Here is a 23,500-nt window from a genome sequence, read left to right as displayed (position 1 = left end):
GCAGAACTGGGTTCCCAAGGTACATCATAATTCATGAACTCATTAACTTGTTAATGCAAACCATGTATCAATATGATGTGCCTGGCACTAGGAAAAAGCTGGAGGATTCAAAGGGAGAATAAATACTTTCCCTGTCTCTGTCCCCCAGGTGCATATTGACAATGTTGGGGGTGGGAATGGTGGAAACATTTGCGATGTATTTATGATGCTGTATACGTGTAAACAATACAGTAGGGATTCAAGGGAGGAATTTTTCTTGGAAAAATTTCTTGGAAAAGGGGATTCTTTTCCAAGGATCCTTTTGAAATGAGCCTTTAAAATTGTAAACTTTTTTTTTTGTTTTTGTTTTACATTTTTAAAACCAGTTTCTGGTATAGTGAAATAGAAGTATTCAAAATAAGAATTAATCACCATACCAACCCCAATAATCAGTGATCATAATGCTGCCTGAGACATATGAGAAAAGTTTTTGTGTTTAGTATAATTCATATGTGCTTGAAGAACATTCTGGCATAGGGCATTGAATTAACAATTGTGTAATGAGTGAATAAATGTGGTAAAGTCCTTGTCTCTCAAAGGATTATCCTTTGATTGCCTGGATAATGTAATACTCATAGGTCCTCTGTATTACAGAATTGTGAATTGCATATCTAGGTAGGATATAGTCCAAACTGTATCCTGGGATTACCGCAGCCCACTATTGAAAAATAAGCACATTTGTATGTTATGAAAGAAGAGTAGAAGAGTGTAGGAACTAGCATTGGATCAGGCATACTTTCAGAAAAAAATGATCTGTGATTGGGAAATAACAGTGTGCAGGGGATTGCGATACAGTCCTGGCCTTAGATTGCTGCTCAGAAGGTGTCACTGAGGGAGAGTGAAAATCACGTACAAAGGTGTGAAATTCATCTGAGAAACCTGCTTCAGTGCCATCTCATCTTCAGAGGAAGATGGATGAAGAAAGTGGCTGGAGTCCTTTTCTGTCCATGAAGCCTATAATGTGCTGGGATTTTGAATTCCATAGATCTGTGATTTTCCTAGTTGGCTGTGCATTTGGATTTTTCATGCTCATGCTAGACCCACTAAACCAGACCTTCTGAGCCCAGGGCCAGGGACCCTGTATTTATATAAAGTTCTCTAAATAACTTGGTTGACGAGCCGGGCTAGTGACACATGAATAGCATGTTAATTGTATTACCTATGTAGATGGGATTCTTTGATTCTAAAATATAAAGTTGTGAAATGGACTGTTTCCTCATTAAACTCATCCATACATCACTCAATATTGATAAAGAGGAGAATATCCCAAAACTCTAGGTTTAAGTTTCTGACATTTTACCAACTTGTTATCCAAAAATTGTAGGTTTTATATATAATGAGCTCTTAAATTACCACAGCAATTCAAAATGTATAATGCATAATTTGCATTATGGGGTTCCTATTTTCGCCTAATGTTGTGGGGTTCTATAGCTCACTCTTGAAAGTTCACATTACCTGTCCCATATATATTCTGTGAGTGGGAAGATGTATTTTTTTTTTTTGGAAATTCAGAATGCAGGTCAGAATGTTTGTGATAACTACTCAGTCTGCAAATGAAATGCATTGCAGCATATAAATCCAAGATATTATGATAGTTATTGTTGACACTGCCTCTGCCTATTAATTACCTAAAGACCAGTTCATCCACTAAATCTCAGCTTTAAAATGGAGATTATGAGAAATCTATATAATATTAAATGGCTAGCTATCTTTAAAACTTTGTCTTTTAATGTTTACATGACTAAATGTATGAGGCACAGAATTGTAACATACAGATGAATAGGTCACACATATGAAAAGAGATTCTACTGGGATCACTCTCTAATTCTAAGAGAATGGTTGAGGAGAAATAACAGGAAATCCAAGTATACAAGTATGAAGCAATTTTAATGTACTGAAACCAAGTTATATAAAATAAAGTATTTTTAGATATTAATTTTTGTTAAATGCATTTAAAAATTATGTTGTCAGATAAAGGCAATAAGGAATAATCAAATTATTTGAAAAGTATTATCTTAAACAAAAAATTCTTATTGATTCCATTTTAAAGATTTATAACATAAGTACAAGTTTCCCAACTAAGAAGAACAGTGATTCCTCCCTCCAGAGAACCCGAATAAGACATCCAAATAAATGTTTTAAATTTTCAGAAATTACCTTGAAAAATACAAGTAATCCTGATATCCAAATCAGAAATCGCAGTGTAGATTGGAATAAATATACTGGTACTTAAAATTGGTTGATAAATCATCACTGGAGTAACTAAAATATTTTAAATGTTATAGGAAGCTACACTGATATTTTCAAAGATGTTAGTATGTCAGAGACACTTTGCATAAAGAAGTACTACTAGTTACTGGATGTAATAAAATAGAATTATTCTAAAATCTTTCCAAGGATAAAATTGTATTACTATACTGGTAGTAAAATGTATAATTAATAAAGATGCTGCAGCTATGTTTTCCCACAGTGAAATCCTTGCATAAGAGAAATATCCATAATCATTGTCTACAGAAATTATGCAAGATATGCTATTATGCTTAGAAATAGAAATAAAATTACCTCTGTCAAACTGTACCGTAATGACATTAATTCGATACTATAATATCCATCTCTATTTTAAGAATTAGACATTGTCTGTAGTTTTGGTATGAGGAGGTTCAATGAGAAAGATATTAAAATACCGTTTGACCAGCAGGACTGCACTATGAGCTGAAAATTTAGATGATTTATAAACGTTAATGTAATGGTGGCTGTCTCATTATGCTTATTTAGTAAGGGAAACAATGAAAATATGTACCTATTAAAATGGTGACTTTTGGAAGTAAAGAAATTCACATTAGCTGTTCAGATAGTTAGATTAATCAGTATATTTCACAATATATTTTATTTCCCTGGTGCTTATGTATATGGATATTATTGAACTTTATAATTCATTATCTCCATACAAAGAAGTAAACTAAACAAAGATATTTAACTAGTAAGACATGGTTGCTAAATGCATATACACTTTTTTTTTTAAACAAGTTTATACATCCTGTTCTCGTTAAATATTTTAACAAGAACTAGGTTTTAAAGCTTGGAAATTAAAGTTATCCATTCTGAAATGTCATTTCTCATGATTTTACTCCTTGTCACTTATATGTATTTAAGCTGGCCTACATATGAAGAAAATAGAATATGGTATTAGAATTCACCTTCACTTGACAGAGATCCAGGTGTGGTTATCTGGGTAAGAGCCCAGGATACCTGGATGGAGAGAGAGGTTTGCTGGTTTATACCCTAGGAAGAGTGAAATATTTACCTTGATTCTATTGAAAACGGATAAAAGCAGTACCATCACTATGACCTAGGAAAAGGGAAAATGTAAAGCCACTAATATGGAAGCCCACTCAGAAACATTTTCTGTGAACGATAGGAGGACCAGCCTCATCATATTCCTGCTTACTGATCCACATCTGCTGGAACGTGGACAGGCTGGCCAGGATGGAGCCCCCAATCCAAACAGAATACTTCCTCTCTGGGGGAGCTATGATCTTGATTTTCATGTTGCTGGGTGCCAGGGTTATGATTTCCTTCTGCATCCGGTCAGCAATGCCTGGATACATGGTGCTGCCTCCGGATAACACGGTGTTGGCGTAGAGATCCTTGCGAATATCCACATCGCACTTCATGATGGAGTTGAAGGTTGTCTCATGGATCCCACTGGACTCAATGCCCAGAAAGGAAGGCTGGAAAATGGCTTCAGGGCATCGGAAGCGTTCATTCCCAATGGTGATCACCTGCCCATCAGGAAGCTCATAGCTCCGTTCCAGTGAGGAGGATGCAACTGAACTGACCATCTCCTGCTCAAAGTCCAGGGCCACATAGCACAGCTTCTCTTTGACATCTCGTACAATCTCCCGCTCAGCGGTGGTAGTGAAGTTATAGCCTCGCTCTGTCAGGATCTTCATGAGGTAATCAGTCAGGTCTCTGCCTGCCAGATCCAGGCGTAGAATGGCATGAGGCAGGGCATAACCTTCATAAATGGGCACGGTGTGAGTGACCCCATCCCCAGAATCCATCACGATGCCTGTGGTCCGTCCTGAGGCGTAGAGGGACAGCACAGCCTGGATGGCCACATACATGGCTGGTGTGTTGAAAGCCTCGAACATGATCTGAGTCATCTTTTCCCGGTTGATCTTGGGGTTCAGAGGTGCCTCGGTGAGGAGGATGGGATGGTCATCTGGTGCCACACGGAGCTCATTGTAGAACGTGTGGTACCAGATCTTCTCCATATCATCCCAGTTGGTGACCACTCCATGCTCAATAGGATACTTCAGGGTCAGGATGCCCCTCTTGCTCTGAGCCTCATCTCCCACGTAGCAGTCCTTCTGGCCCATGCCTACCATAACACCCTGGTGTCGAGGACGCCCTATCATGGAGGGAAACACAGCTCGGGGAGCATCATCACCACCAAAGCCTGCCTTGCACATCCCTGACCCGTTATCCACTACCAATGCAGATAGCTCATCGTCAGTCATGGTGCTGGCCAGGATCTTCCAGACGAGTCAACAGGAGTCAAATAGACAGTAAATAAGAGAAGTGGACAGGCCTAAAACACTCCAGAAATGCCTTCAGACAGGGGAGCCTGCACCAGGACCACAGGTATTTAAAGGAACACACTGGCCCCACCCATATCCTACTCCACCAGTTTCCAGCATTTCTGGGTGAGGTCACCTTTGAGGTCTTGATGATGATGATGATTATATAAGTCATTAGACCTTTCTTCATAAAGAGAAAATTGGCTGCCAAGTGGTCAAATCTCTGGTTCCTGTAATTAGGCAACCCACACATGACTGTCAGCCTGCCTGGTGAGGTCTCCAGATAGCTATGATGATGCAGTGGGGGATATAAAAGCAAGATGAAAGAAAGCTGGTGCTAGGTTGGGCAACACTGCTGGGAGGAAGTTTCCCTTCTTAGCATCCTTCAGGGTTCACTTTCCCTACACCAGCTTCATCTTTCTATTTCTTGTTTGTGAAGCTTTCCAAAAGCAATGTATTTTATAGAGTAGTTTGACAAAGACGAGTACAACTTATTTGGTGGTGTTTGTATTCAAATGTATATTCCATGGTATATATTGATTAGGAGGTCTTGGATGGAAGCCTGAGAGCTATTTTTGTTTGTTTGTTTTTTAATTGTACTTTAAATTCTGGGGTACATATGCAGATCTTGCAGGATTGTTGCATAGGTACACACATGCCATGATGGTTTGCTGTCTCCACCCTCCCCCGTCACCTACATCTGGCATTTCACCCAATGTTATCCCTCCCCAACATCCCCACCCCCCACCATCCCTCCCCTAGTCCCCCACCCCCCTCAACAGACCCCAGTGTGTGATGTTCCCCTCCCTGTGTCCATGTGTTCTGATTGTTCAACACCCGCCTATGAGTGAGAACATGTGGTGTTTGGTTTTCTGTTCTTGCGTCAGTTTGCTGAGAATGATGGTTTCCCGATTCATCTATGTCCCTACAAAGGACACAAACTCATCGTTTTTTATGGCTGCGTAGTATTTCATGGTGTACATGTGCCACATTTTCTTTGTCCAGTCAATTGTCAATAGGCATTTGGGTTGGTTCCAGGTCTTTGCTATTATAAGCAGTGCCGTAATGAACATATGTGTGCATGTGTCTTTATAATAGAACAATGTATACAATCCTTTGGATATATACCCAGTAATGGGATTGCTGGGTCAAATAGTATTTCTATTTCTAGATCTTTGAGGAATTGCCACACTGTCTTCCACAATGGTTGAACTAATTTATTCTCTCACCAATAGTGTGAAAGTATTCCTATTTCTCCACATCCTCTCCAGCATCTGTTGTCTCCAGATTTTTTAATGAATGCCATTCTAACTGATGTGAGATGGTATCTCAATGTGGTTTTTGATTTGCATTTCTCTAATGGCCAGTGATGATGAGCATTTTTTTCATGTTTGTTGGCCTCATAAATGCCTTCTTTTGAAAAGTGTCTGTTCATATCCTTTGCCCACTTTTGAATGGGTTTGTTTGTTTTTTTTCTTAGAAATCTGCTTTAGTTCTTTGTAGATTTTGGATATTAGCCCTTTGTCCAATGGGATGATTGCAAAAATTTTTTCCAATTCTGTTGGTGGCTGGTTCACTCTAATGATTGTTTCTTTTGCTGTACAGAAGCTCTTTAGTTTAATGAGATCCCGTTTGTCTATTTTGGCTTTTGTGGCCATTGCTTTTGGTGTTTTAGTCATGAAGTTCCTTGCCTATGCCTGTGTCCTGAATGGTATTGCCTAAGTTCTCTTCTAGAGTTTTTAAAGTGTTAGGTCTTATGTTTAAATCTTTAATCCATCTGGAATTGATTTAATGGAAGGTGTAAGGAAGGGGTCAAGTTTCAGCTTTCTGCACATGGCTAGCCAGTTTTCCCAACACCATTTATTAAAGAGAATCTTTTTCCCATTGCTTGTTTTTGTCAGGTTTGTCAAAGGTCAGATGGGTGTAGATGTGTGGCATTACTTCCAAGGCCTCTGTTCTGTTCCATTGGTCTATATCTCTGTTTCGGTACCAGTACCATGCTGCTTTGATTACTGTAGCCTTGTAGTAGTATAGTTTGAAGTCAGGTAGCATGATGCCTCCAGCTTTGTTCTTTTTGCTTAGGATTGTCTTGGCTATGCAGGCTCTCTTTTGGTTCCATATGAAGTTTAAAGTGTGTTTTTTTCCAGTTCTGTGAAGATTAATGGTAGCTTGATGGGGATAGCATTGATTCTATAAATTACTTTGGGCAATATGACCATTTTCATGGCATTAATTCTTCCTAACCATGAGCATGGAATGTTTCTCCATTGGTTTGTGTCCTCTCTTGTTTCCTTGAGCAGTGGTTTGTAGTTCTCCTTGAAAATATCTTTCACATCCTTTGTTAGTTGTATTCCTAGGTATTTTATTCTCTTTGGAGCAACCGTGAGTGGGAGTTTGCTCATGATTTGGCTTACCGTTTGTTTGCTATTGGTGTATAGGAATGCCTGTGATTTCTGTACATTGATTTTGTATCCTGAGACTGCTGAAGTTGCTTATTATCTTAAGGAGATTTTGGGCTAAGACAATGGGGTCTTCTAAATATACAACCATGTCATCTGCAAATAGAGACAATTTGACTTCCTCTTTTCCTAACTAAATACCCTTTATTTCTTTTTCTTGCCTGATTGCTCTGGCTAGAACTTCCAATATGATACTGAATAGGAGTGGTGAGAGAGGGCATCCTTGTCTAGTGCCAGATTTCAAAGGAAATGCTTTCAATTTTTGCCCATTCAGTATGATATGAGCTGTGGGTTTGTCATAAATAGTTTTTATTATGTTGAGAAATGTTCCATTGATACCTAGTTTACTGAGAGTTTTTAGCATAAAGGGCTGTTGAATTTTGTCAAAGGCCTTCTCTGCATCAACTGAGATGACCATGTGGTTTTTGTCTTTGGTTCCGTTTATGTGATAGATTACGTTTATAGATTTGTGTATGTTGAACCAGCCTTGCATCCCTGAGATGAAGCCTACTTGATCATGATGGAGAAGCTTTGTGATGTGTTGTTGCAATCAGTTTGCCAGTATTTTATTGAAGATTTTTTTCATCTATGTTCATTATAGATATTGGCCCACAGTTTTCTTTTTAGGTGGGTCTCTGCCAGGCTTTGGTATCAGGATGATGTTGGTCTCATAAAAATGAGTTAGGGAGGATTCCCTCTTTTTGGATTGTTTGGAATAGTTTCAGAGGGAACGGTACCAGCTCCTCTTTATATGTCTGGTAGAAATCGTCTGTGAACCCATCTGGACCTGGACTTTTTTTGGTTGGTAGGCTATTAATTGCTGCTTCAACTTCAGCCCTTCTTATTGGTCTATTCAGGGTTTCAACTTCTTCCTCTTTTAGTTTTGGTAGGGTGCAAGTATCCAGGAATTTATTCATTTTTTTCCAGGTTTGATGGTTTATGTGCATAGAGTTGTTTGTAGTAATTTCTGATGGTAGTTTGTATTTCTGTGGAATTGGTGGTGATATCCCCTTTATCATTTCTTATTGCATCAATTTGATTCTTCTCTCTTTTCTTTTTTATTAGTTTGGCTAGAGTTCTGCCTATTTTGTTGATCTTCTCAAAAAACCAGCTCCTGGATTTATTGATTTTTTGAATTTTTTTTTGTGTCTCTATTTCCTTCAGTTCTGCTCTGATCTTAGTTATTTCTTGTCTTCTGCTAGCTTTTGAATTTTTTTGATCTTGCTCCTCTACCTCTTTCAATTTTGATGATAAGGTGACAATTTTAGATCTTTTCTCACTTCTTATGTGAGCATTTTTGCTATACATTTCCCTCTAGACACTACTTTAAATGTGCCCAGTGATTCTGGTATGTTGTGTCTTCGTTCTCATTGGTTTTGAAGAACATCTTTATTTCTGCCTTCATTTCATTGTTTATCCAGTCATCACTCAGGAGCAAGTTGTTCAGTTTCCATGTAGTTGTGTGATTTTGAGTGAGTTTCTCAGTCCTGAGTTCTAATTTGAGTGCACTGTGGCCTGAGAGACTGTTTGATTTGATTTCCATTCTTTTGCATTTGCTAAGGAGTGATTTACTTCCAATTATGTGGTCTATTTTAGACTAAGTGTGATGTGGTGCTAAGAAGAATGTATATTCTGTGGATTTGGGGTGGAGAGTTCTATGGATGTCTATTAGGTCCACCTGGTCCAGATCTGCATTCAACTCCTGAATATCCTTGTTGATTTTCTGTCTTGTTGATCTGCCTAATATTGACAGTGGAGTATTAAGGTCTCCCACTATTATTGTGTGGGAGTCTAAGTCTCTTTGTAGGTTGTTAAGAACTTGCTTTATGTATCTGGGTGCTCCTGTATTGGGTGCATATATATTTAGGATAGTTAGCTCTTCTTATTACATTGATCTATTTACTATTATGTAATGTCCTTCTTTGTCTGTTTTGATCTTTGTTGGTTTAAAGTCTGTTATATTAGAGACTAGGATTGCAACCCCTGCTTTTTTTTTTTTTTTTTTTTGCTCTCCGTTTGTTGGTAAATCTTCCTCTATCCCTTTATTTTGAGTCTATGTGTTTCTTTGCACGTGAGATAGGTCCCCTGAATACAGTACACCAAAGGATCTTAACTTTGTATCCAGTTTGCCAGTCTGTGTCTTTTGATTGGGGCATCTAGGCCATTTACATTTAACATTAATATTGTTATGTGTGAATTTGATCCTGCCATTTTGTTATTGCTGGTTGTTTTGCCCATTAGTTCACACAATTTCTTCATTGTTGCATTGGTCGTTATCATTTGGTACATTTTTGCAGTAGTTGGTACTGGTTTTTCCTTTCTATGTTTAGTGCTTCCTTCAGGAGCTCTTGTAAGGCAGGTCTGGTGTTGATGAAATCTCTCCGCAATTGCTTGTCTGTAAAGGATTTTATTTCTCCTTCACTTATGAAGCTTAGTTTGACTGGATATGAAATTCTGGGTTGAAAGTTCTTTTCTTTAAGGATGTCGAATATTGACCCCCACTCTCTTCTGGCTTGTAAGGCTCCTGCCAAGAGATCTGTTGTAAGTCTTATGGGCTTCCCTTTGTAAGTGACCCAATCTTTCTCTCTGGCTGCCCTTAGCATTTTTTCCTTCATTTCAACCCGGTTGAGTCTGATGACTATGTGCCTTGTTGCTCTTCTTCAGGAATATCTTTGTGGTGTTCTTTATATTTCCTGGATTTGAATGTTGGCCTGCCTTGCTAGGTTGGGGAAGTTCTGGATAATAATCCTGAAGAGTGTTTTCCAGTTTTGATTCATTCTTCCTCTCACGTTCAGGTACACCAGTCAAAAGCAAATTAGGTCTTTTCACATAATCCCATATTTATTGGATGCTTTGTTCATTTCTTTTCACTCTTTTTTCTCTAATCTTGCCTTCTTGTTTTATTTCATTGAGTAAATCTTCAATCTTTAATATCCTTTCTTCTGCTTGATTGATTTGGCTACTGAAACTTGTGTATGCTTCGTGAAGTTCTCATGCTGTGTTTTTCAGCTCCATCAATTTGTTTATGTTCTTCTCCAAGCTGGTTATTCTAGTTAGCATTTCATCTAACCTTTTTTCAAGGTCTTTAGTTTCTTTGCATTGGGTTAGAACATGTTTCTTTAGCTCAGAGAAGTTTGTTATTACCCACCTTCTGAAGCCTACTTCTGTCAATTCGTCAAACTCATTCGCCATCCTGTTTTGTTCCCTTGCTGGTGAGGAGTTGTGATCCCTTAGTGGAGGAGAGGTGTTCTGGTCTTTGATGCTTTCATCCTTTTAGCGCTGGTTTCTTCCCATCTTCGTGGATTTATCTACCTTTGATCTTTGAAGTTGGTGATTTTGGATGGGGACTCTGAGTGAACATCCTTTCTGTTGATGTTAAAGCTATTTCTTTTTGTTCTTTAGTTTTCCTTCTAACAGTCAGGCCCCTCTGCTGCAGGATTGCTGGAGGTCCACTCCAGACCTTGCTTGCCTGGGAATCACCTGTGGGGCTGCAGAACAGCAAGGATTGCTGCCTGATCTTTCCTGTGGTAGCTTCGCCCCAGAAGCATACCCGCCAGGTGTTAGCCAGAGCTCTCCTGTATGAGGCGTCTTTTTGGTTATACAGGTGTCAGGGAGCCACTTGAGGAGGCAGTCTGTCCCTTGTCTGCCTGCACGGGCTACCATGGGCTCAGTCCAGCTGCTGTGTAAGCTTCCTCAGGCTTTTGTTTACACAGGCAAGATTAGAAGTACCTCAGCAATGGCAGATGCCCTTCCCCCAACCAAGCTTGATCATCTGGGGTCGAGATTGAACTGATGTGCTGGCTGTGAAACTCTCAAGTGAGAGGGCTTCAGTTTGCTGGTCTTTGTGGGGGTGGGACCTGCCAAACCATACCACCTGTCTCCCTGCTTTCAGCACCCCTGATTTCAGCTCCCCCTCTTTCTGGGGAGCAGGAAGCTCTGTCCTGCAGGTGCTCTAGATGCTGGTCCAAAATGTCTGCCCAGATTTGTGCCAACAACCACGGTGCTGGCTGGAGCTGCCACTCAGATCTGTGCTGGTAACTCATGGCACTTTTCAGCCCAGTAGGGATCTCCTGGTCTTAAGATATTGTTCTCATGAGGGATCCTACTCTTCAAACTTCACTTTTTCAAGATTTTTACTTCCATTAGATTCCTAATCCCACAGGATGTCATCATCATAAAGATGGTTTTAGTAAATGAAAATAGTAGATGGCTAAGAATGGCCTGATGGCTGTAATTATAATGCACGTATGTCAAACAAAATGTAGAGATATTTAATAGACTTCTAATCCATCATAGATCAAGTGAAAGCAATAGAATGATCACTAAAGTTAACCCCTGCAGATATTTTTTTCTGACATAAATTTCTAGTAACCACATTTCATTAAACATTTACTGTGTCTAGATGTTGTTCATAGAACCAGGTTCATCAGGTCCATGTTAACTGTATACTGACTGAATATCAATTATTTTGCCTAATTTATTAGTTAAGATGCAGGTTATAAAAAGTTACTTATTTGCATCAACTCTGGAGTTCTACAACAATGAACAAAATGAAGTGATGACAAATTTGAAAAATTATATATTTGAACTAATCCTTAAAACATTTTGATCTTCAAAATATATCTACTATAACATTAAACCTCTCTGTAGTTATTAAAATCTATACAGTTGGAATTATATTAGCTTTCCTTCCATTTCGAGATATATTACACCCTAAACACCTTATAGCAACTATTTGTTTGGATTCCTTGTTTCATATAGAAATACAGACTACCTGGGGCCAGGTGTGGTGGCCCACACCTGTAATCCCAGCACTTTGGGAGGTCAAGGTAGGTGGATCACCTGAGGTCAGGAGTTCAAGACCATCCTGACCAACATGGAGAAACCCCATCTCTACTAAAAATACAAAATTAGCCAGGCGTAGAGGTGCATGCCTGTAATCCCAGCTATTCATGAGGCTGAGGCGGGAGAATCGCTTGAACCCAGGAGGCCGGGGTTGCGGTGAACCGAGATTATGCCATTGCACTCCAGCCTAGGCAAGAAGAGTGAAACTCTATCTTAAAAAAACAAAAAAAGAAAGAAATACAACAGGCATGGGCCAGTGGCGCAATGGATAATGCATCTGACTACGGATCAGAAAGAAATACAGACTACCTGGAAAGATGTATATCATGGTAAAATGTAGGACATTAGCAGTGTGTTACAGAGAAACAACATTTAAGAAGGCTCATTACTTCTGCTCCCATATGTGTTAGGTAAATAGAATATAATTGTCTCTGTCATGTCTTGTAAAGTAAAGATATTTTCCATGTCTACAGCCGAGTTCTCCAAAATCACCTTTATTTGGATTCCTCATTCATTCACTTATCCAGTAAAGCTCGCTTTGGAAGAGGTCGCACAGCCACTATTTACTGGACAGAAAAACACCCTCCAGCTCAAGGCCAGGAGAACTAGCCCAAGTCTTTGCCCAGTGAGCCTCTTGGAGAGTCATGGCCGTCCAATGCTCTTTTTTAAATTTATTTTTAATTTTTACAAGTCAATTTGTATAAAAAGCCCTCTTCTTTGTCTATAGTTTGATATAGATTTATTTTTCTCTGGGTTTATCCAATGCTATAATGTGCCTTCAAAATCTTTCTGGTGACCATCAGTCATGGTAGAATGAATGTTTTATCACAAGATCCATGGTTTTGCTTTAGGCCTCCCCAGAACAGACCTTTCCTTTAATCTTTTCTGTAACTGCAAAATTCCTTCTTCAGCAGTGTTAAAAACCTTCACACTGAATGGTTTTATGAAATTCCTTGTCATGTAGTATAACCAAGCTTTTGATTAAAACAGTATTTTATTGCTATAGGATGGTGCTTCTGGAATTTTTAAAAATCCCATAACAGACTATACACATCTTACAAAATAGAAAAAATAAAATACACATTGTATTTAGCACAAGTCCCCATTTGTGAATGCTCCAGTCTGGAATATAAAACAAAACGAAGTTCGTGGAAATGTTGGTGGAGGAGCCCACATAGTACCAAGTGCAGCCTTAGATCCTAGACTTACCAGAGTGCCGTCCTTAGAATCACCTTGAACTAAGGGATATATGGCACTGAGTCCACACAGCATAACTGATGCCTTGAGAGTGTGGCTGATGTGTGATTTTACTAGAAGACTGTCTAGCCTGTTTTAATTCTGGTGTCCCAAGAGAAAATTTCATCAATTATGTATTCTTAAAATAAGCATATGCTCTTTTAATTAACTCTCAATAATGCAATGCAAGAGGGCTTATCATAATTCAACAGCCTTTAAAAAATGTCATCTTTTGAGTTGGTTAAATTTTTAAAAAGTAGTAAGAATTTGTGTTGAGTAAAACATAGGAAGATGCGTTTACAAATATTGGGCTCTGGAGGCTGGGAGTAGGGGGTACTGTTCTTGGAGGTAACAGACTTTATAACTGACCAGAATTTACAAATGTTTAATCAATTATCTAAACCTTTAGGGACCTTTAAGGTTAACTCGTGGAACCCCCGTATATTCTTTTGTTTAACAGTCTGCCTAGTTTGACTATCATGTCGATACACAAAACTAGAGTGAGGTGTGAGTATGGGCATTATATGTGAAGACAACCAGCCAAAGCTACTGTGTATCCTCATCTTGCCTTTGTCAACCTTAGACTTTTCAAGCAATCCACAAACATTTATTAAACATCTCCTATGTTCTGGGCACTGGTGATATATTAATGAATAAAACACAGCCCCTGTTTTTAACGAGCTTATGGTCTTGTGGGTGAAAGTCACCTTACCCCAGGCCAACAGGTGGCTATTTGGCACTGGTATGAAACAGCCAGCTTATGTTCTGGTAGGGCTCTGCCAGCACTATCCCAGTTGTTAAATAGCTTGAATGTCACTCCCAATACACAGATAACAGGCATACAATGCAGGAGATGAGAGAAGGTGCACAGGGAAACATGGAGGTGGAATGAGGGGCCCTTGAACCTGAGGTCAGTGAAAAGAGAAGGAGAGACTAAAGGAGATGATCCCTGGGCTGAGTCTCAGAGGATGGACAGGAGGCTGTCATTGGCTAGTGGAGGCAATATAGCAGATATAAACACCACAGCTTGGATGAAACCAGAGAATCAGGTATGTGTTTGGAATTGAGATGGGCAGGAGGCTGCCAGCAGCCAGCGGAGGCAGTATTACAGCAGTGGCACCAACTTGGATGAAATCAGAGAATCAACTAGTATTTGAGACTAGGTCTCTACACAGTATCAGCAAGACTTTAGAGGCTTACAGTGAGTTTGAATCTTCACAGGCATGAGGAAGGGAGAGGAACTCCAGAACTGGGTGTTACTTTCTCTCAGGGATATGTGAGATCTTAGAAGAGGCTCTTGCCTGTGGGTCATCAAGGCCCTGTCTTAGTGATCATCTCCTGTCTAGACTCTCATCTGTTTAACTAAACTGCTGAAATTGAACATTTTAATGATGCCTCTTTCAGTCCCCACCCTAGGGATACAATTTAGTACATGGATGACAGCTACCTTCCTCTCTGTCCTCACTGGGCTCGTTCCTTGGGCACCACACCCCCTTTCCTTCCATCCTTCATTGATTTTGCACGCATGTCTACCTCTCTGGTGTGGTGATGCTCTGAGAATCTCCTTCAACTGTACTCTGTGCTCGTAGTGGAGATTTGTAATGTGTTTGAGAAATAGATCCATGAATAGGTAAGTAGAGTGATTTGTTTTTCATTATATACTCATCTGTTCATTCATAGCTAGATATAGCTGACCACATCTTAAAAGGTGAAAAGCTTATTTATTTTGTGGTTAAATACTGCCTAAGGTTTATATCTCTTATGATTCCATGTTTAAGCCATTTTATGTCTCTGAAAAAGAGAGATAAAATGGTAGAGATAATTATCATTACTTCTCTCTGGAGTAGTCTCAACATATGGCTTTAATAATTCTCACAAATAGTAAATCCACCAATAATAATTATTGATAGAATTTATAATTATTTTCTGTGGGTTTTAATACATAGAACTATGTAAAAAACGGTATGAAAAATCATAAGTACAACAAACTCTTCCTCAAATAAAACCAGACTCACCTATTTCCTGAGGCAGGCATGGGCAGAAAGGAGGAAAAAATGGCTTTGGTGAGGTACATCTTGACCAGTTCCAGGATGCACTTGGAAGGAAAATCTGGGGTAAGAATCTTTTTAGTGGCGCAGTTGACCACAGCTCCCAGCCCCCAACTGGTGCCAGCCCCGCTGTCTGTGAACAAGACCAGCTTTCACTCCACAGGGCAACAGGGCTCCCCCATGGTGGATAAAGGGCCTAAAATAGATTTTATGGCAGTTCTTTCTAACTAACTTTTAAAATATGCCATACATCAGCTTTGGGCTATTTCAATTGACCTGTAAACAAAGTTGGTAAGAGAAAGAACAGATTCCTGTGTGTGGTGGATGAACCTTTGGAAATGCCTTGATTCTAAGGAAAGGGGAGAAAAAACAGAGGAAGGAAGGTTGTATAATTGGAAACATTAGTATTCACAGTTCGGCAGTTACTGTTGGGAACCGTATATCACCCAACACAGATAAGCTCCAAGTTGTGTTCTGATCCTGAAAGGTGAGGAGGATAACAATGAAAATGGTGATTATGGATCATGTAGTGTGTGCCAGCCTCTATGCTAAATCCCGTACACACATCAGTTCTTTAGTCTTCACGACAGTCCTCATGAGGTACCTCCAATTATCATTCCCGTTTTAGAAGGAGTAAACCGAAGCTTGAACAGTAAACTGACCAAGGCTATACGGAGCCACCATGGTTGTGTCAGGATTTAGAACCCAAGCAGACCAAGCCCTGAGCCCAATCTCTGCCCAACGATGAGCTAAAAGAAAGGGCACAGGGTACCTGGCTGGCCCCTAGTGAGAATGGCAGCCAACAAGTACTGTCCCTGTGAAGTCTTTGTATTCCCTGTTGGGAAACAGCATCTAAAGGTGTCCAAATGCCATCTCAGAGTAAAAATCATGCTGAATATTGGAGTCAAGAGAAGAAAGTCAAATAAAATTCTAGAGAACCATAGCAGGTTCTTCCATGTTACTAATATCAGGATATCGTACTCTCAAAATGGAGAAAACAAAATGACGAGTTAATGCTTGAACTGAGAGAGAAAGACATTTGCAAGTAAGGAGACAAATCTGCTATTATGTAAAATAAGAAAATAATATGAGCGTGAGCTCAGGAGGGGATAGTAGGATAGGCAAGGGACCATTAAAAAGAAAAAATAGATCAAGAAGACAGATGCATCCTTTGGATTGCAGCCAAGGGAGAAGTGGGGCCTTCCAGGTGTCAGCTTTCAGACCCCAAATGGCATTGTCTTTACACAACCAGATTTGAACATGACATGCCAAGGTGTGGATAGTAGAAAGTGGAGAAGGGGGCTTTGTTTTAGGAAGTGGGGTGAGCCTAGGGTAACTGAGCAAATCTGGTCTCTAAAGCAGGCCAAGAGGAGAAGCCAGTCCAGATGGAAAGGAACCACCAAATTATAGAGGTGAAGGGAGCAAAGGTGGAGAAACAGAAAATCAGTTCAAAAGAAAGGCCCCGATGATCAGACAACCTTAAAGAGTATGTCTTGGAGTCAGGAATAATTCATCTGGGAGCTGAGGTAATTCACATAGTGTCAGTGACCCAGGACATGCAAGGCTTTGAAGGGAAGATCTCACAGAGAGCTGTAGAGGAAATGACTCAATGCAGCTGTGACTTGATACAGAGTAGGGCCAGAGAACATGGGTCCTTAAAGGCTAATTTAAATCAATCCAGTCTGTCATAAAAGCACAAAGAACGAAAAATGCTTTGCACTTACTAAGTTATGATCAGTGTTTATTCTTCATTCTGGTGAACCTGGCTTTGTGACAACTTAGTTATCATGCCTGATTTCTTGCACATTTTCATGAAGATCATCTAGAGGCCCATGTCTGCTTAGAATTGGCAAAATGAGATTGTGGATTGTCAAGTAGCAGAACACACCCAGTGTCTCTTCTTCTACAGAGTGTCTGCTGCTATGGAAATGTGCTGCCCTGGGAAAAGTCCACTGAAGGTGGAAGATGCAGGATAAAAAGGCGAATTCACTTTTGGAAGCTGCCTAATTCACTTCCAGGAGCAAACTTTTTGGTTGGTAGGACATGACTTAGTGTAGGTTTTATTTCTTTTTCTTTCTTTCTTTTTTTTTCTTGCCAAGGAAGCAGGCTCTCTGAGGATCTTAGGAGACACAGGTAAGAAATTATTTCAGGTATCTCAAATTAATAAGGCTTCCTGAAGTTTTTTTTTAATTCTACTTTTGCTGACATGAAGGCAGCACTTTATCTGTTGTCAGAGAAAGAATGAAGGGGCAGAAAGGCCTTGTGAGGTGCAGTTCGGGGGAGGAGGGGAACAGAATTTATAAAAAAAAAATCAGAAACTCAGATGAAAGCAAGGACAATGTAATATTAGGACTTCAAACCTGCTTAATGATGGATTCCCTTTCTTTAGTTGCCATGTCACCAAGTCCAGGAAAAATAGCACCAAGAAACTGCAGAAAAGACAATACTAGTATAATATTTCATCCTAAGATACCTAAATGTCATTTCAGAGTGGAAACCAGGCTGAATCTTGAAGTCAATAGAAATAAAACAAATAAACTCCTAGAGAACCACAGCAGCTTCTTCCATGTTATTAATATTCATATCAGGATATCCCACTCTTAAGATGGAGAAAAAGGTATGCTGAGTTGATGATGCCTGGACTGAGAAAGAAAGGCAATTTTTACAGATTGCCCATTCAGGCAAGATCACAGCTTAGTGCAGAGCATGCAGACTGCGGTCCTCAGCATGGCTATGTTGGCCCACACAATGTTCTACAAACATTTTTGTATTTTTAGTTTTTCATATTTGTAAAATAAGTAGATTTTTGAATTCTCACTTCTCTTGAAAAAAAAAAAAGATAAAAAAACATCAAGACCTTAAACTATGCTGAACAGCAGCTATTCCCCTTAAAGGAGGTGCAGATTCTCCATTTCCCCTTGGCCTCCATGTCCCTGTAGCTTGGCTCCCAGCCAACAAGGACCATGAATGGAGGCAAGTAGATTTCATGTGTGCTAAGCATGCATTTGAAGGTGGAGCATGCATTTCATGTGGCGCAAAGGACAAGTGAGAAGCTGGTGTTCTAATGGTCCTTTTTTTGCGGGGGGGTTGCATTGGTACCTACAAGAACAGAATGTAAAATACTATGTGGCTGAATCTCTTTAATTATATAAAAAATGCCCAAATGTAACACTTAGTCTTATTGATGGAAAGAGTCAGATTGTGTAAAATATTTGAAGATATTTACTCTAAGCCAAATATGAGTGACCAATGGCCCTTGACACAGGCCTCAGGAGATCCTGAGAACATGTGCCCAAGGTGATCAGGGTACAGCTTGGTTTTATACATATTAGGGAGACATGAGATATCAATCAAATAAATGTAAGATGTATGTTTGCTCAGTCTGGAAAGGCAGGACAACTGGAAGTAGGGGCTTCCAGGTCATAGGTAGATTCAAAGATTTTCTGATTGGCATTTGGTTGAAAGAGTTATGGTCAAAGACTTAGGAATGCCTGGGTTAAGAGAAGGAGTTTTGGACACCAAGGGTATTTTCATGGAGGTGAGAGAATAGACTGTAAATGTTTCTAATTAGACTCTAAGAGTCTGTTCTCAGTAATTCCAAAAGAAAGGAGGGTAGAATAAGGCATGTTTGACTCCATTTCTTATCATGGCCTGAACTAGTTTTTCAGGTTAGCTTTGGTATGCCTTTGCTGAGAGGAGGGGTCCATTAAAATGGTTTGGGGGCTTAGAATTTTATTTTTGGTAGATAGTCTTCAGAATTTTATTTTTGGCTTGCAGTCTTCAGGAATTAAAAAGGAATACAATTCAAAAGATTGCAGGGCAGGAAGGGAGGTTCTGTTCCTCTTTGTTTTACTGAGGATAGAATATGGTGGAATGGATTTATGTGACAAAGGAAAAAATTTAGCTAAAAATTAGAATAAAATTGCTGAGAATATAATAAAATAAAACTCTCTTTTCTGGTTAGTTGTTTTGTTGCCACTTTGGAAAGAAAATCTGGCTCCTCTGAGAGGAGAATTTGTTTCTGTTTCTGTTTCTGGTTGGATGGGCTGAAAGAAACTGGAACAGGTTTTTAAATGATGTTATCATTTCTGGGGATTTTTTTTTTTAGTAGGAGGGTTATTTTTATGAAAGAAATAGAAGCATTTTGACTTCTTCAGATCCCTTTCCTCTGAAACTGGGCTCTTTGAAGCAGGGCACCCAAAGATGCCATAATGTAAGAATTTGCCAAAGGAAAGCCTTGCTCGAAGCATTCAGGGCAAGTCCTCCTTCTTTTCACATCCAGCTACAAATGGGATCTGGGTCAAACTAGTATAGTATCATAAATAGACTTTAGGACTAAACTCAAAAAGGAATAATTCTTTTGTTGATATCCCTGGTTGACATTAATGATATTTTCAGTTCTAACCAGAAAGGAAAAAAAAAGAGTTTCAGGTTAGATAAAAGGTTAATTGGAAATATTGTATAGAACATAAAAACATGCAAAATAATTTAGGAATATTTACCCAAGGGCAAGATTGCCATAAAAAGCAGAGTGAAAGAGGAGAGATATGAGGCAGTTTCATTTATTTGATGAAATCCATATATTCATTTATGGATATAAAAGATTAGAGCATGAATCATAGAAGAACATGCCACTCCCATTTGAAAGCTTTTGATGACTTTCCATTAGCTGTAGAACAAAGTCTAAACTTCTTGGTACAGACTTTAAGGCCCTCTATTATCTGGCTCCGACCTACTTTTTCAGCCTGATATTTTAGTATCTTTTCTCCTCCCCAACTTGTGAACCCTTGTGCTCCAGTCTTCTGAACTAATTACTATTCCTAGACAGCCTGTCACTCAGAATTGCTGACATTGCTTACTTCACTGGAAATGTTCTTCCCACCTTCTCTGTCCTTCGATATTTCCTCCATCTTTGAAATCCCATCTTAGATGCTCACCAGTTTCCCCAGGAGGAATGAATCTGTTGGATCTCTAAAGTCCCATAGCTTATATCTCTATTGTCTTTTCTCTTTTTGTTTTATATTATATATGTATGTGGTTGTCTTCTTCACTATACTCTCTATATCATTTTTACATTTTATTTCTAACGGTGTCTAGAACAGGGACTTTCAACTCTAGTTGTTTACTCATTGACTACACTTCCAATGTTTATTTTTAAACTGATAATTGATTGGGTTATGTTAACATTTCAACATGTTATAGATTTATTTTCTAGCTTAACATAGTTAAACCAAATTTATTAGTTTCTCCCAAGTGCTCTGCTTATATAAATGTTCTCAACAGTTTGAAAATCACTTCATTTTCTAATTTGGGAATTATATTTGACTCAACCATTTAATTCACTTTTATTTTTATTTTATTTATTTATTTTTTGAGACAGAATCTCACTCTGTGCCCAGGCTGGAGTGCAGTGGCACAATCTCAGCTCACTGCAACCTCCACCTCTTAGGCTCTAGCAATTCTTGTGCCTCAGGAGGATTACAGGTGTGCACCATCATGCCTGGCTAATTTTTTGAATTTTTAGCAGAGATAGGATTTTGCCATGTTGGCCAGCCTGATCTCGAACTCCTGGCCTCAGGTAATTTGCCCACCTCGGCCTCCCAAAGTGCTGACATTGTAGGCATGAGCCACCGTGCATGGCCTCATTTAATTCACTTTTGAAAAATAAAGTATAGTATGACATCAAATTCTATTGAATATTCTTTGGGATATTTCCTATAACCTTTGCTGCTTTCTGCCCCTATTTGCTTTGCATTTGTTCAGGTGCTAGTTCCTTCATAGTTAGCTAATTTCTAGAGTACTTTGCTGAATAACTCTTCTAACACCAAAACTTTCTAGAGACCACAGTCATAAAACTGTTAAGTCATGAATATTAAAATCTCCTGGGCTCCGAATTTGCTGCCACATAAAGACTAAACTTCTCTGCCTTGTGCTGGTCCTGCAGTAACTATGGAAACATAGTGGTTAAGAATACAACTCCAGAATCTGGCAAAGCTAGATTTGTTCCCACACTTGCTAGGTTTGTAAAGCGGGATGTTTCAGAACTTCCCAAGTCTGTTTCTTTCCTCGTAAATGGAAGATAATAACTGTATCTACATCATAAAGTTGTCTTAGAATTGACATGAGATGATGCCTATGAAGTGTTTAGCAGCGTGCATGGCAAGAGCAAAAATTGAACAAAATATTAGCAATACACGTTGCATTTCCTGTGACTCTCTAGGATGCCTACTCAGCTCTAGTTAGTGGAGCCTCTTCACTGTGAAGAAGAATCAAGAACAGTGAGCACGATATTCCTGGCAGGTATCCTAATGGGTACTGAGCAAACCCTATGTATTGAGTAGAAGTCTATGATTAGCACAAGGAAAGGAAGCTTGGGATGGCTAAAGGGAAGTAGACAATTGGTGAAAGACCCTGAAGCAAATGTCTTATATTTGACTTGAGTGGTTTGAGTTATCTAAGCCAGGCAGAGGCTCATTCTATTGTGTCAGGAGTGGCAACGTTCTGAGTAGAGATGGAAGCTAAATTGTTTTTTGGGATTCATTGATCATTGTGTAGATGTGAAGAAACAAGACAGGAGATGTCCCTTATCTATTTAGGTGTAGTGCTTTTTACTTCTGGGGTTTGGAGGTATGGGATGTTCTGTGTGCTCCTGTGGTGCCCCACATTGGCTTGATGCCCACTGGAGTTGAGTGGAGGAGCTGAGCACATCCCTGAAATGGGCTGGGAGACAATATGGCAGCCCATGCAGGCTTCACGTAAGTGATCCTGACATCTGAAACAAGCTCTTCTACATAATCAGTGTTCTCTGCTTATTGGCAGAAACTAGATACCTGTAACTAGGTATCTGTGGGCCATTAGCTGTCAGAAAATGTTATTAGCATATTCCAATGCACCTGTTCTGGCCATTTCTTACTGACTTGAAAGCCATTACCCTGTCCAGCAAGACTACTTTGTATACCTTGCAATTTGTTTCAGTTTAGATCGCAGGCATTTGTTTATCTAGTTAGAATTTTAAACACTGAATAGTTTCTAATTTGTGCCTGAGAGTTTACATGTAATCTGCGAGCATACAAAAATTTGCAATTTTAGGTGGGTGATGGTTTAAACATCAGCAGAGAACAGTAATATGCTTTTATTATATTTTTTAGAGTGCTGATTGAATTGGCTTCTCACGGTATTTGTCAAGGCTGGAACAGACAATGGCACTGCAGAATCTTACATGCTGTACAGAAGAAATCTATAAACATTCAACGAGGAGAGGATTTATTTCCATTAGATGGGCTTCCTGACATAATCGCAAAGGTAGCATGGAATAGAGGAAAGAACACTGCACTGGTCCTGGGGCTCTAGATGGTTTCACATTTTTCACTAATCACTTTGGGCAAGCCACTTAGCTTCAATAGACTTCTGTTTCCTCATCTGTAAAATGAAGCGAGGAGACTTCTTGTTAAGTTTGGCAGATTAGACACTTGTGTTTATCTACATGTTCTCGCCAAACACCTCTAAACTTTGCAGTAAAGAAATAAAAGACATGAAAGACAACAATAAAGAGAGCAGGAAAGGACAATAGCAATAACAGCAATAACATTTTGAAAGCGAGAGTGGTGAACCAGTGGTAACTCAGCTGCCCTGAGAAAACAGAGCCTCAGCGGAAGTAGGGGAGGCCCAGAAGCAAAAATGTTCTTACTAGAGTCCCAGAAAGACTCAGTAATAGAAACCCAGGGCCTTCTAAAAGTGGGAGCACATTAGGTTCAGAAACAGGGAAATAGGCTAAAGATATGGATAAAAAGCAGATTCATCAGAGAACTCCTCCCCAACCCTGCCCCATATCTCTGGAGCTTCAGCTGGGAAAGCTGGGCTGACTCACTTCTGGTGAATGTGGTCTGCTCTCCTGCTGGAAAGCCCAGGTTCTCACATCATGTCCAGGCAGGGTTCTAAGAGGGCAAGTCAAGGCATGCAAAGACTCTTGAGGCCTAGGCTTGGAATTGACACAGTGTCTCTTCTATGCATTCAGTTGAGCAAAGCAAGTCACAAGTGTAGCTCCGATTCAAGAGCTGGGGAGGGATAGGGTCTATCTCTTGATGGACAGTGCTGCAAAGTCACATTGCAAAGGAGCGTGGCTACAAAGAAAGAAAGAGTTGTGGCCAGTTTTGGAAACAACCATAAGGCACAATAAGGATGAGATTCCTGAAAAAGTTCAGTTTTCAAACTTACACACTAAAGATAAGGCCATTTGCAAAAAAAGGATTGAGGTTGAAAATTCAAAACTTATGCAAAGCATTAGTAAAGA

General features: G+C 39.5%; 1 protein-coding gene and 1 long non-coding RNA gene across 2 annotated transcripts in view; one reads left to right on the top strand and one right to left on the bottom strand.

Annotated features, from left to right (window-relative positions):
* Positions 1 to 23,500, top strand: part of LOC144581603 (uncharacterized) — a 146,512-nt gene that overhangs the window by 85,753 nt on the left and 37,259 nt on the right. The window contains exon 2 of the long non-coding RNA XR_013532640.1: positions 22,359 to 22,512. This is a non-coding gene — a long non-coding RNA (uncharacterized LOC144581603). The remainder of the gene's footprint in view (positions 1 to 22,358; positions 22,513 to 23,500) is intronic.
* Positions 1,908 to 4,661, bottom strand: ACTBL2 (actin beta like 2). The gene has a single exon (XM_008992029.4). It carries the CDS (start codon positions 4,560 to 4,562, stop codon positions 3,432 to 3,434), a length of 1,131 nt encoding a protein of 376 aa, XP_008990277.1. The 5' UTR covers positions 4,563 to 4,661; the 3' UTR covers positions 1,908 to 3,431.

The sequence above is a fragment of the Callithrix jacchus genome, chromosome 2 (genome assembly GCF_049354715.1).
Source record: "Callithrix jacchus isolate 240 chromosome 2, calJac240_pri, whole genome shotgun sequence".
NCBI lineage: Eukaryota > Metazoa > Chordata > Mammalia > Primates > Cebidae > Callithrix > Callithrix jacchus.
The sequence above is the reverse complement of the archived record's forward strand: the minus strand, read 5'-3'. Positions and strand labels throughout refer to the sequence as shown.